The 13,946-nt window shown below is 47.0% G+C and overlaps 1 protein-coding gene across 1 annotated transcript in view; it reads right to left on the bottom strand.

Moving 5' to 3' along the window:
- Positions 1-1,944: 1,944 nt before the first annotated feature.
- The window catches only part of VILL (villin like), a 49,816-nt gene continuing 37,814 nt past the window's right edge, over positions 1,945-13,946 (bottom strand). The window contains exons 16-22 of the mRNA XM_014519625.2: positions 13,919-13,946; positions 13,365-13,510; positions 12,275-12,419; positions 10,577-10,765; positions 7,216-7,284; positions 6,157-6,414; positions 1,945-3,039 (exon numbers count right to left, since the gene is read on the bottom strand). The exon at positions 13,919-13,946 is cut by the window's right edge and continues 12 nt beyond it. Of these exons, the coding sequence (XP_014375111.2) occupies positions 2,926-3,039; positions 6,157-6,414; positions 7,216-7,284; positions 10,577-10,765; positions 12,275-12,419; positions 13,365-13,510; positions 13,919-13,946 (949 nt within the window). The 3' untranslated portion in view covers positions 1,945-2,925. The remainder of the gene's footprint in view (positions 3,040-6,156; positions 6,415-7,215; positions 7,285-10,576; positions 10,766-12,274; positions 12,420-13,364; positions 13,511-13,918) is intronic.

Genomic DNA, 13,946 nt, shown 5'->3' with positions numbered 1-13,946 from the left:
TCCCTGTCGCTCACTCGTACACGTCTCCAAGCAGTTTTGCTGAGCAGCATTCACAAGCTCTCTGGGGTCGGTCGAGCTGGCCGCTGTGCTCTGCTCGGTGTCCCTCTTTGGGACACTCATTATTAGGTGCTCAGACCCCGCCATTCTGGGCATGGACAGACCTGGAGCCTCGGGTGTCCAGGGAACCAAATGGAGAGGGCCCTAGTGAGTTAGGCACCTCCAGGGCTAGGTGATGGCTGAGTGAGGATGTTCTCAATTTGGGGCTTTGCATTAGGCCCAATGGGGGGATTGGGCACCTCAATGACTGGCCCACGTCCAGTCCCAGCTGCATCAGGCAGGTTCAGGCTTCAGTCCAACTCATAAAGAGCAACGGTGCTTGGTAGCAAGGACAAAGGACACGGGCTAGGTGAAGGAAGGGATGCCCCTTGCTTCCAGTTTGTTCTGCTTTCGTCGAGGGGGCAGTGTCATTTTTGGCAGCTTATAAAGGAGCAGCTTGTGGGAGGAGTTTCAGGAAGGAGCTAGGAATAGACTTGGCACCTTACTGCTGCCCAAGCTTGTCTACACGGCTGCACTTTGCCTTCCTCCCTGACCGTAAAGCTCCACAGGACCCCTCGCTGGTACAGTCCGATGTCTGGGCTTGCACCTCTGAGGGCTGCCATCCTGGGACATCAAAGGCCTCCGGAGATGAACTCTTGGGCTGCCATGGCTTAGGTGAAGGGTTCAATGCCCTGTGGGTGGACCTGTAACACTTGCTATCCAGGGCTAAGGTGCAAGGCAGAACCCTGATGCAGTGAGTGATGAACGCCCAGCCTCCACTCCTTTCCTCGTGACCGGTTTTAAGGCACCCTGAACCATTTGTTGGTGCTGCCTGGAGCCACGGTCCAGCGAGGGCTGTGAGTAAAACCACTGCAGTAGGCCCTGTGGACCAGCGCCATTCCTCCGGCTCCTGGAACCGGACTTCTTTGCACGGCACCTGCTTTCTCCTTTGTCCCCTGTGCCTGCTGTTGTACGGCAGGCCAAGGCACGTTGGCAGGGGGAAGCATACGTGCCCTTTTCCTGTGTCATACCCGTTCTGTGTCTAAGCGTGGGAATGAAGCAATACCACCACGGAAGTGCATATTGCTGCAGGGACAGAGGAGAGAGAAAACCATTGCGCTAAAGTCCTGGGTTGGTTTTTCTCAGAGAGGAAATGCTGAGTCCTAGGAGCCTGATTAGGCTGCAGGCACTATTCAGCCGTCTCTATGCCCCCCACATTTCATCTGCGCTCCCCTCCTGGTCCCACCGCACTTCAAGAATATGGCTGCACATCGTACAAGTAGGGTGGTCATCATAGGGGACAGTTTGGTTGTCCTCTGTCCTCTATTGACACGAAACCCCATGCCTTTATGCCCTCTATTTTTCTCTTGAAGAGAAAAATATACTTGACATACCACTAAAGTACCACTGACGTGTCTAAACCAGATGTGGACATTGTTACATAGCTGACTGCTTTACGTCAGAAACGCGCCCTTCTCTATTGACTTCAAAGGATTCGGGGTTAGGTTTGGAAAGCCTCATACAGACAGTATAAATACTGGAATAATAATATGTATTGTTAATACAAAATTACATGCATTACCACGGACGGATCCAGGTGGGGTGCGGTGTTGCAGTTGCATACTCCCCCTTTGATTCCCGCTTCAACCAAACCTTAAAGATGACAGCTTGGGAGGGGAGGGGCATTTCTAGTCAGGCAACCCTGACCGAGTCAATTGATGTGGGAACAGATTATAATCTACTCGATTCCTGATAATCTCTCTTCGCATCACAAGTGTTAATGACACTCTCTTCTCTTTAATGGTTTTGATGTCCCATGAATTAAGCTATCCTTTCTTCTGCGATTTGGCTGGTAGCTTATGTGAAATCATTGCTCAGGTCTGAACAGAATAAAGCTGCAAAACAGCCTTTTTTTTTTTCCGTTTTATTTTTTGTAAAGCTAGATCCATTACATTGTGATCACTTGTGTCCCCCCCAAATCAAAGTTCAGCTCCTAGCACAGAACGTGTCTCTCTTGTACCTGGCACAGAATATGGGTTTGAAGCACTGAAAGAGCACATGGAGACAAAAACTTAGGGCCCTATTCTCCCAAATAGCTTCATAAGATTTTGAGGCTGCAACTGGATATAAATGGGCAGACGCTTGAGTCTGAGGGAAATGTCAGTAGGCTCAAGTTGGCTTTCTATGGGCACAAGGTCACAATGACACACCTTTGATATCAAAATTAGACCCCAATTCAATGGTGGAAAGTGAAAGCCATGTTTGGCCCTAAATTACTACCCTCTTTTAAAATAAACTATTTAATAAATATGAAACCATGGTATTTCCAAGCCACGTTCTGATTTGTTTGCTTCATTTAAGGTGCTGGATATTAATTAAACATTTACCTTCATTGCTCTTCACTGGGAAAAACCATTTTGGGGGAGTTAGAACTGGAAGCAGGCTTGGTCCATTTGAAAGCATCATGTTGCTTGCTATCTGGCTACTCCAGCTCCCATATTGCATACTTTTTGGTCCTGATTAATCCCCAAACTATGACAAGTGAAAGAAACCCCCTGACCTTGAAGACATGGCAATTCTCAAAAGCAGCGTCCAACATGTGAACACTACACTTGCACATCTTTGTAGGTATTGGCAAATCGTGGTACAAAACTGGCAAGAAAATATCAAAGCTCAGACTTAGAGCTACAGAAGGTTGCTTCCTACTTTCCACCATTTGCAGGAGGAAAGGAAGAGCAATTCCACAGTCCTTGTCTGACCCCAAAGACTGCATCAAAGTTTGGCCTGGTTGGGTTGGTTGGTTGGTTGGTTCTGCTTTTGGACAGTGTCTAGGATTTTCCCTTGTAGCTGCCTAGAGCTCAGGATTTGGTCCCACAGCCAGTCTCTGCTTCAAAAGAGTCCATATTGTTTCTTCTCATTCTGCTGCTTCCACTTGGGCATCTGGTAGAACTCGTCCTTGGATTTCCCAAAGATGTCATGAAAGTCAGCATCAGAGAGATAGTACTGCAGAGGGAACAAGGAAACAGTCATTCTCTTACCACGCTGTTCAGCTGAGATGAAATAACTACCCTGGTGCAGAGGTCTAAAACTTCAGTGGTACAAGGGTTCTTGTGTTGCTGCTCCATACCATGATGAACATAGACCCATTGACATGCACAGTGCCATACAGTGGGGGAGATGTTCCCTGCCTCCGTGAGTTTTTGCAGGCCAAACTCATTCAGACGATTCAAAGAACAATTAGGAGTTGCCTACAACTCTGGGGCAGGAGGGAGTGACCAGAACAATAATTGTGGTGGACGGTAACAACGCCTTTGGATCTCCTGGGTTGAAAGAAAGTCAACTTCATGGAGAATGAAAAGCTAACACCCTTCTTGTTTTCAGTGGCTAGATAATGTATTGCTCAAACACAGAAGAAATTGCATCTCCTGCAAACACGCGCAGTAAAAATGTGGTGCGCTAAAATATGAAACATGCTGGTAATGGAGACACTGTCTCATCAGGTTAGTTCATTAATAAAGAGGAAAAAGAAAGAAGGTGTGTTATAGCCAAGATGGTCCAGGAAATGCACCAAAGGCATGAGGTTTATGGTTTCTGTTACTGGATCAATTGTATAGCTGACAAACCAGTTAGGCAAGCTTTGACAGGTTGGATTTGTTGCTGCGTGTGCCAAAGAGCTCGTCAAACTTTCCTCCCAACAACACTGTTAATCCAATAACAGACATCACAAAAAAACCTTTTGTCTCCCATACAAAAGAGGGATGGATATTTAGAAATAGCTCTTCACAAAGGACAAAAAATCACCAGCCACTAAGACAGTTTCTAGCTCAGGGACGGGCAATTATTTTGGGCGGAGGGCCGCTTACTGAGTCTTGGCAAGCCGTCGAGGGCCGCATTACAGGCAGCCAGGGGCATATATATATTAATTTTCTGAATTTTTAGGGGTCCTGCGGGCCGGATAGAATGGCCTGGCGGGCCACATCTGGCCCACGGGCCACATCTTGCCCACCCTTGCTCTAGCTAGACCCTTGGACTATTAACAACTATTACTGCATGTTGTATTTACAACGGTAATCATTGTACTGACAGGAGAGGTGCTAATTCCTAAGAACTGTTGCATATTGTTTCCTTTGTAGACATGTAATAACTGCATCTTCATGCATTTTCTGGGTTTGAGTTTTGTTCGAATGGTTGCCTGAATAAAATGTTTAAAGGGAGTAGTTCCCACAGCATGAGACAGAGCTACAATTAGAAGTGCATGCTCTGACAGCCTTACTATCTCACTATGCAAAGCAAGTGGTGTTCATTTATCTCCTGGCAGAAGCCCAAAGCAAATTGGTGCACCATTTCAGCATGGTCTGCAGTACTCAGTGGGTGCATCTACACATGCAATTAATCTGCATGAATAAACTCTGGAGCCTGGGAGCAAAAAACTCTGGAGCAAATTGCTCCACTGATTATTTGTGCACATCACATGGAGGCCGGTTGGAGCAGTCCAGGCTGACAGGGGACCCAGGGCTGCCCTTGACTGGGCTCCATGTGCTGCGGCGGGGGCTGGCTGGGTATGCAGGGGGCCCCTGTAGTGAGGCACCCTGTGCCCCAGCCAGCTGGGGAGCGGCCCAGGGCTGCTCTCCCATCTCGGTGCTGGCTGCTTCCCCATCTCCACGTGCCTCATCGCAAGCTGTGCAGCAGAGCCCCCGCACCGGGACATGCAGGGATGGGGGAGCAGTCTGCTCAGGCTCATTGCAAGCAGCCGACTGGGGCACAGTGTGCCTTGATCCCCGCTCCTCTCAGCCCTGACCCCCCACCCCGGATCAGAGGTGTGTGGCTGACTCCCCCAGCAGGTTTGGCGCAGGTTATAAACCTGACCCAGTTACACCTCTGCACATAGGTAAGTGCTCCCTGACTCATTTCTCCAAGCCTGGAGCACACCGTATTAGATAACAGAATCTGGTTCTTCACCTCCATATCACCTGGATTTGCCTACAGTCTGCGGCTACCATGTTGGAATTGGCCAAAAATTGCAGCTGTAAAATTTTCCAACCCCTGGAATGTGGTTTTGTTAAAATCTAAGTTTTCTGAGGGAAACGATCAAATTTGGCAAAATGTTGGGAGAAAATGTAGAATACAGTACGCAGCGAGAGCCAACCAAAATACTCTGCGCTGTTTTGGGCTGATCAATACTTGGGTGCCCTGATGCCCTGTGGGAGCTGTAGGTCTGAGTCCCCCCAGGCATACTCTCTAGTATCAGCGCCCCTTGCTACAAACATCACAGGACCGACAAACAAGGTGTTTTGTTGCCATCTGAAAAGGGTCAAAATAACACATTGCCATCTTATTTATTTATTTTTTGGTAAAGTTTGTGAACAGCTTCAGAAATCAACATTTCTGCCCCCACAATGGGTCAAATCAAGTGTAGAAATATCAGAATTTCCTCACGGGATAAAATGTCCGTGTTTTGATTGGAAAACAGAAGAGTTACCCAACCGGACTTCCTCATTCGATTCCCACCTCTCCACGTGTTCGCTAGTCTACTCCCCGAAGCCTGGAACAAGGGGCCTTGTTGCACGTTAATTTTGGGTGGCTCCTGGCTTGACTACTCATTAATACCTTAAAGTGGTGTTAAGCACTCATTATGTGGCTCAAAGTTACGCCACTCAAGGGCAGGATTATCTCTGATCTGCCCAACCCAGCTCCTGTTTGATTAAGGTGTGGCCACTCCCCACAGATGTGCCACCCAAGCTGAAGTCCTCCAGTATCCCAGGATCTCTCACACTCTGTCTGTAGAGCAGGGCTAGAAGCCTGTCCCGTCTCACCAGCCCTCTAGTGACAACTCACAGCTGTCGTTCCTAGTCCTGCCCTTGCTCACCAGGCCTCCAGCAGCAAGTCACAGCTGTGCAGGTGCAGGACCATCAAAGAAGATTTCTAGACCAAGGACATGACTGCTTCAAACTCCAAGTTAACTCTAATACAGCTCAACATGTGTGTGGCTCGCAGCATAAGGTGTAACAAGGCCCAAAGCTTAATTAACCCAATGTGAAATCTCACCTAGCCAATAGTTTACATGAAGACCCACGTTAAACTAGACACCACATGAAGCTGATGCTTGAGCAATTGTTTTACCTCTTTTTTAGTGGGGTCTACTCCTTCTGGGAGCTCATCCACTGTCTTGTTGATAAGCACCTCTCTGGAATACGCTCCATTTCCATTGGTCACTAGTGAAGGCGAGTTGTTGTTACTGTAGTTACTGGTACTGTTGTAGCCGCTGTTGTTGGTGGGGTGTGGTTTGTACTCTGGTGAAGCACTTGCTGCTCCTGAACCAGCTATGCTTGTAGTGTTTGCATTTTTCTTATTCAGGTTGGCGTTGGCGTTGTTAAGATCCTGCCAAATACAGGAAGATCTCTTAGTACAGTGGGAGCCAGCCAGTGCAATGAACATACAGGAAACTTTGTGACATCCTGGGGCTTTAATCTCCTACATGGGGCAGACAGGTTGCTTCTAGGTATTATACTAATTGGGTTGAAATACCAATAACTATAACTACCTTTCCATCAAGCCACTATATGACACTAGAGTCTTGATAAGCACAGTGAAGATGCTTTATAAACGGATACCCAAGAACTCTTCTAGTTGCCTAATTTTTCTAGGAATTATGATGTGGGCAAGGCCCATATGGGACCATACAGGAAAAGGACAGAAGTTTTCTAAAATGTCATGCTCCTCTGCTCCCTTTCCCCCTACGGTGCTGTCTCTAACGGTTTGAATCCAAGCTTGAGCCAGAAACAGTGCTATGTAACCCATCGCACCTACTCAACCCAGCTAAAATGTGGAAGAGTGCGTGTCCCTCGTATGGACACGCATATTTAGCTGCATATGCCGTTCAGAAGGACAATTCCTGTGTTCAGATGCCCGAGTACAGCTCTGGCTAAGGCTGAGAGGAGCACTATATAGCACTGAAGATACAGGTTATTATACCCAATTTCACTAACAGTTACACTAAGGTCACACCTTGATAGCACACAAGCACCTGACATCACGATCCCTGACGTACCCCCATGCATTATGTTCTCCCTCGTACTTGACCAGCAGCAACTCAGGTTGTGGAAGAAGGCTTCTATAGATGCTAGTACAAGTGAAAACCTGGATTGTACTGAGCCAGGAGTTCGGTCCAAGCCCACTTACCACTGTGATCTCCGATATAGCAGACAGATCTCCCAAGCTGTTCTTCATCTCCTCGTAGGACTTGCCATCCTAAAGGCAGGAGAGACAGTGGTGAGAACGAGATCCATAGAATAGCCACTTTTCCTTTTTACAGGGCAGGTTGCAGCAGCTATAGCTAAAATCTGCTCTTGCTTCTCAGACCGGCATCTGGGTCAATGCTGTGTGATTTGGGACCCAGAAATGTAGAGGGAAGCAGCTGTAATATGGGAACCACGTGCAGCTGTGAGATCTACATCCATCTCTGAGAATTAAGAGCGCAGGGTGCACTGCGGCGGCTATGGCTATGTTCAGAAGCCAACGCATGGCTCTGATGCAAAAGGTACTCTGTACCCATGACACTGGTCTCCATTCATCTCCACCTTCTTTGTAAGGGGACCGGTGGGCTAACATTTTCAGATCAGTCTTCTCTCTTTTGTTCAGCTTGGTGAAAGAAGACGGTCTCTACCAGCATGTTGGTGCCAGGTAGAAACAGTCCAAGTGGCAGATGTGTATTTGGTGTTTCCTCAGCTTCGAAGTGCCTAAGAGATCTCCACTCATTTTGAAGACAGGTTGGTCTTGCTGGTGGAGACGTTAAGAGGATTAGTAAAGGACTTCACACATAAGGCTTCAGCAAATAAATGCTGTCATCAAAAAGTGGGTTTGTTTGCCAAGTAACAGAAGGGAAACCCTCCTCCACAACTATCCTGGAGTTTGCTTCAAGGGGAGCTCCATTCTCCCTCAGTGGGCATGTCTACACGTGCATTTACACTGGCTTAAATTTACTGCACAGTAAGTTACTGCGCAGTAAGCAGGACTAGGCTGGCATCTACACGTGCAGACATTAAAGTGCGTTAACACTATGTGTGGAATGATTTGGGACTAAAGTTAGTCCCAAGTCAGTTCACACGCAGTGTTACTGCGCAGTAAGGCGTCTACACGTGCATTTCTGCGCAGTAACTAATCGGGTATAAATTTGATACCTGCATGATGCAGGCATCAAATTTACGCTCAAGTCGGCATAAGTCACCATATTTACTGCGCAGTACAGGCATGCACGTGTAGATGCGCCCAGTGGGTCCCATTTCTCCATATGTCACATGTGTGACTGTACATTAATGCACATTTGCAGGAGGTGCTCAATAGCTGGAAGTAGCAGTTGTTGCTAGGTGTTGTACTGTGGTGAACTTTCAAAACTCCTCCAGCGCTTGCCCATGTAACTTTTCATGACTAACATATTCCATATCAACCAGCAATAAGTCAGGAGCAGTATGTCCTGCCCTGAACACTTTTTGAGCAGCACAACTGATGCCATAAATCATTTCTCCTGTGATAGCTTTCAGCTTTTAACTTTGGAGTGCGAGCAAGAACTGGAAAAGGCAAAGGTGGTGTCTCCATAGACGCCCATGCACTTTTTAATGTCTCCTTTCTCTATGATGTGAATGAGTAGTCCACAACCACTTCTGCTGCTTCCTTTGGCAGATATGATGACCTTCATTAACGTTGTCTGAATGCCCCTAACGAGAACCGAAGCCATACTGATGCGTGTATTATGGTTGGATGTAGCCACGATGACACTCATGAATGTCACTCATTTCTTCCTCAATAAAAGGAGCCAGTGGGTCAGTCAAAATCATCCTAGTTTTGGTAAAGACTGACGTAAACCTTGGTTCAAGCCTTCTTCACCAACTTAAAGCTTTGCAAATGCACAACACCATGGTAGACATAATTACCTACCTCTGCTGGCAGGTAAGTTCACTCTCACTTAGGTGTTTTGCTTGTAAAAAACATGTGATTAATAAAAATCTGGAACATTGTGCTGCCAAAGACTTTTGATGCTTCAGTGGTTGTCTGCTTTTTTGGTAGAGAACTGTGAGCAGCTCTGTTTTCACCTCTGTCTTTGACCCTTTCAAAAAAAAAAAAATTCTTTTTGCAGTTTTCCCATGAAACCTAGTTTTATTTTTACTCGTGCTTCTGAGGATCCTTTTGAGAAGATAAAAGCTCTTCTTCACCTCAGCTTCATAAACCTTGTGAGCTGAGCTAGTCTGCAGAGAACAGAGTCAATGCCAGGAAGCAAAATCTGACAACAGTGGCACGGCCATTGCAATAAAAGCTGGGGAGTGGCTGCGTGACCGTGCTGACGTCAAGTGACATCAACACCTGTTCATCTCGGTGACGGTAACTTTCTATTCTATTTGGCTATCGCCAAATGTGTGTATGCAGGGGGGAAAAAATCAATATAAAAATGGGGGAAATTAGCCAATCCTGGGACAAAGTTAAGATTTTTCCCAACATTACTCAGCCATCCTACCTTCAAACAGGACTGTTGTGGTAAAATAAGATGCCCAGTAACTCTGCATCTAGCCCAAACCCTTCAAAATAAATAATGTATTTATTTCCTACATATGGGGACTTTTTACCATCTTGAACTTTCCCTGAGCCCGAAAGGGCATGTGAGCCTGAAAACTTGCAGAAAAAGATTTTGTTTTGTTTTTGCAATTTCTCTGTCTAATAAAAGGTATCATTTCTGAACCAAGAGTCCTAGATTTTGGCATTTCAGAATAAAGAATGAGTTTTTACTTCCTAGCTCTCCATGAGTTGCAGGAGCTCTAGTGCCACCAAGCGGCTGGCCTCTGGGTTCATAGCAGTGGAGAGCGATATTTCAAGAGCTTGAAAAATAAAAAAACAGTTTCGTTTTGAGAAAACTTAAACCCCACCAGAGACAAATCCCCGAGTAATACTCATTGTAGGAATAAACTCCTGGCCCTCAATGACACTAGGGAGGTTTGGGAGCATCACGTTGGAAGCCAGAGTAGTATTTTCTGCTTTATTCATTTTTTTTAAAAGCCTCCCAGGTCTTGGGGTATCTTCCCTGTGCTCACTGCGGTTCAGGGTAGAGATACCCGAGCCAGATCAGGTATTGGAAGCAGTGTGGCCACAGTAGCACAGAGCTCAACCTAGGCTAGCAATGTTTATGCAGTATAGAAATGCCCTCCAAGGTTTGCAAAGTAGCATGAGCTTTGGAAAAACTGGGAAGGGACACTTTGAGATCCTTATTCATCCCAAGTGCACCTCAGTCCTCACTTCCACTGAGTTTAGACTTTTGATGAAATTTGGCTACCTTCAAAAACTTTTGAATGCAAAAATTTCTCTTTCAGCTCTATTGCTATTCAAGATTGTTTTTGTCCAAGAGACAAAAGTTCACAAAAGTACCGCAACCTGATCTATCTGTCACAGCAGACAAGTGACATTATAACTATACGCAGTAGACATCTATGCTACCCATTGATACGTCTATACATGAAATGTTCACGGATGAACACATCCAGGTTTCCCAATAACTTACGCTCCACTTATATGGGTCCCAAGCATTGAACCAGCCTGTGAAGGTGAGAGGCTCCAGGCCTTGTTTCACGATCACTATTGGAATGGCTAAATCTCTTCCAGCAGGATGCGTCTTCAGATATTCCTTGGCCGCGGTAACGGTCTCATTCTTTTCATAGGCATTGGAGGCTTTGCCAATCCACAGGAAAATCTACAGCGATGAAGACAAAGATAAGTCGATAGTAAGAACCCCCCGAAGATCCTGGACAGTTTCTCTCCCTCCCTATGCATAATGTGATAATGGGAAGTCTGAATGTAGCCTGCGACTTGGATGTAGCACGGCTGACCTGCTTCATCAGTAGCTCACAGCACTGGTCAAATTGGTTTTGGAACCAGAATGTATGTTATGTATAATGTATGTTATATGATGCAAACCTGGTCGTGGGTCCGAGGAGCTCATTATGTAAGAGGTGGGTGACACCAAACTGGCCTCAGCTGCAGATAAAGAGACTCAGAGTGGCAGGCATACTTCAGGTGATGCAGTGTTAAAATTGCCCTCGGATGCTCCACTGGTGAGTTTAAACCTCCCAAATTTCAGGGTCCACATTGGAGTGGTAGGATACGGTGTGCATATGTTGGAAACAGTCCAACTGTCGTAGGTTGAACTTAAAACCAAAAAGGACCTATTCCCCAGCTCTAGTTTGGTAACATCCCGCCATTGTGCATGTCCCATTCAAATAGCACTTGTGGCTTTGAAATCCAAATCCTGGTGCTAACCTGCGCAGATTAAGTGCTGACCTCTTTGGTCCACTCATTTCTCTGGCAATGCAGCACATGGAAGAGAAAAATCCTCAGCTTTGGTACTAGCTTGTCAGTGGCATTAGATACCGACTCATGGGTGAAGGGGAATATGGCCTCCTGCATGGGCTGGCAGGGAGATACCCTAAGATGGTAGCCTTCAAACCTTACTGGCTTGTGTATCACCTTCTAAACAATACTTTACATGCCACCAGCCCTGATAATTCAGCCTTACTGACATTGTCCCGTCTTTGATGTTCCCAATCGTGCGTGAGCACTATACCTCTGTCCTTGGAAACCTACAGGCAGCCCTTCCAGGATTGGTTGTGTGTATGTGCTCCTGCAAGCAGCGTCTCACCAGACCCAGGCCAGTTTGGGTAGTGGACATCTATCCCTTGGAACAGGCCATGTCATTAAATGATTTAATGGCTCCCTCTGGCATTATAGCTGAGACTGGTGTCTGGACTTCTGGATCTGGGTACTGGCCCTGACAATGCTACTCCAGGGGCTTGAGAGCCAACCTCTTGCATGTCCCTTTGAAAACCCTGGACTTAATGCCTGCTTTCTGATTTGCAGAATGAGTCTGAAATATCCTCCCTCGCTCATCAGAGAGTCCTTGGTTCTGTTCCCAACTCTGCTGCTGCCCTGCTGGGTGACCTCAGGCAATTCACATCCCTCTCCGCGATCAGTTTCCCCACCTGTTAAATGGGTTTAATGACATTGCCCTCGTTTGTAAAGAACGCCGAGATCTACTGGTGATGAAGAACACTTGTCTAATTTAATGGGGTGTTGGGAAGCTTAACTTTTTGCAAAGCACCGTTAGACTCTGGGATGAAGGGCCTTGCTCTGAATGGGTGATTAAAATAAATTAAGCCCCAAAAATGTACATTCCCTGTTGCAGGGAGCAAAAATGTCTACTGACCTCATCCCATGTGTCTAGCAACATGACATCATCCTCATCCAAGTCATCCTGGCAGAAGTCCACTATCTCCGTCATGATGAACCGTCCAGTCTGGTTGGAACACTCGAAGAGACGGGGCTCGTATCGCATGGTCGGCTCTTGCAATCTTGATCACATGTGGTAGGAAGAGAAGAGCCATGAGAAAGCCCTACTCACCCTCAACTTCAAAGGCTGGTTGTTGTGACCACTAGACATCAGATCTTTACATGGCAACACACATCAGCTGAGACAAAAGTTGTCAGTATCCGTTCTCAGGGAATCCTTTGGACCGGAACAATTATCGACTTCACTCGGTCCCCCTTGTATCTCGAATTCAAATAGTAATTCCAAAAGGCAAAGCCAAATTCAGCTTGATCCACCCCCTCCTCTGTCTGCAAGATTACTGCTTTCAGGTCAAAGCTACATCGGGTCTCAAAAGTCTCCCACCAAAACACATTAACCTACCCAGACTTGGGCCTAGGTGGGGTGCAGAGGTCAAGATTTCCTAGGTTTAGCTTTGCAAACCTTCTGGTGACCCACAGCCATGGTTGTAACATGATCCTTCCCCCAGGAGTTCAGATCTGGTTTCAGTCCCCCTGCCCCACAATGGGCATGTTTTGGCATCAATCCCAATTGATGCTGGGTCAGGCCCAAAGCAAGGGGATATTCTGATGTCCACACTGGCCTGTTCTGGGATAAAGCCCAGACTCACAAGTCTTACCCAGGCCCTGTCCTGCACCCTCTACACAGGGTCTGGACAAGTGAACAAGTTACACTGAGTACTAAGGGGACAGGGACTTACCATGGGTCATTGCTTCTGCTGTAACTGCTGAAGTGCATACTCCTAAACTACAGTAAGTGAAAACTAAATTAAGTTAACCGACCCCTCTTTCACAGAGGCCTCAAACACTGTGGTTTTGCTTTTGCTTACCACAGGGTAAGAGCAATCACCTTGGAGCAGCCGACCTGCAGTAAAGCCCTGCCCTTCTGAAGGCAGAGCAATTTATTTGTTAGGCCAGAGGACTCCTTACAGCTGTTCACACCCTTGGCAGTCAGCAAAATCAGTCTGTACCTCTTATTGTTGGCGTATGGCGCTTTCCCTCCCAGAGCTACCCAGAACTCTGCTGGCTCCTGTCCCTCCAGAATGGTCTGCTTGTCATGTCTGGAGATGATGTCGGCCACCGTCTTTGCCATCTCTCGCTCGTCCCCGCTGCAGCCCTGTTCGGGGGGGCAAAAGACTGGGGGGTTTACAAGCAACCTGGTGCAATGCATCGCTCTGCTAATGGCTGGTGAGCATCGTTGCCCTTTTCTGGAGAGCACGTGAGCTGCCTAAACATTTGCAATTGTATGTTCCACCCAACAGCTGGATTAAACAGCCATTTTATCCGAGCTGCAAGGAGACAATCCTCCTTGTCCCCTAGGGTAGAGGTGTTAGTCATCATGTTGCTATTATCAAAGGGTGGACTCTACCACTCACTTTGAGACTGGGGTATTATGTCATGGAGGTCCTACTGAAGCCTAAGGGACTATGCACCTAGTAAGCGATCGCTTGGGATAGTGGTGGTGGTTTGGGCGTTGTGCAACCGGCTTGCTGCAGCTGCTGCATCAGGCCTCTGGATCATTTACCTTTCCACACCACAGGTAGCAGACTTGG

Source organism: Alligator sinensis, unplaced genomic scaffold (assembly GCF_000455745.1).
Source record: "Alligator sinensis unplaced genomic scaffold, ASM45574v1 scaffold885_1, whole genome shotgun sequence".
In the NCBI taxonomy this organism is placed as follows: domain Eukaryota; kingdom Metazoa; phylum Chordata; order Crocodylia; family Alligatoridae; genus Alligator; species Alligator sinensis.
This window is presented reverse-complemented; position numbering and strand designations above follow the sequence as displayed.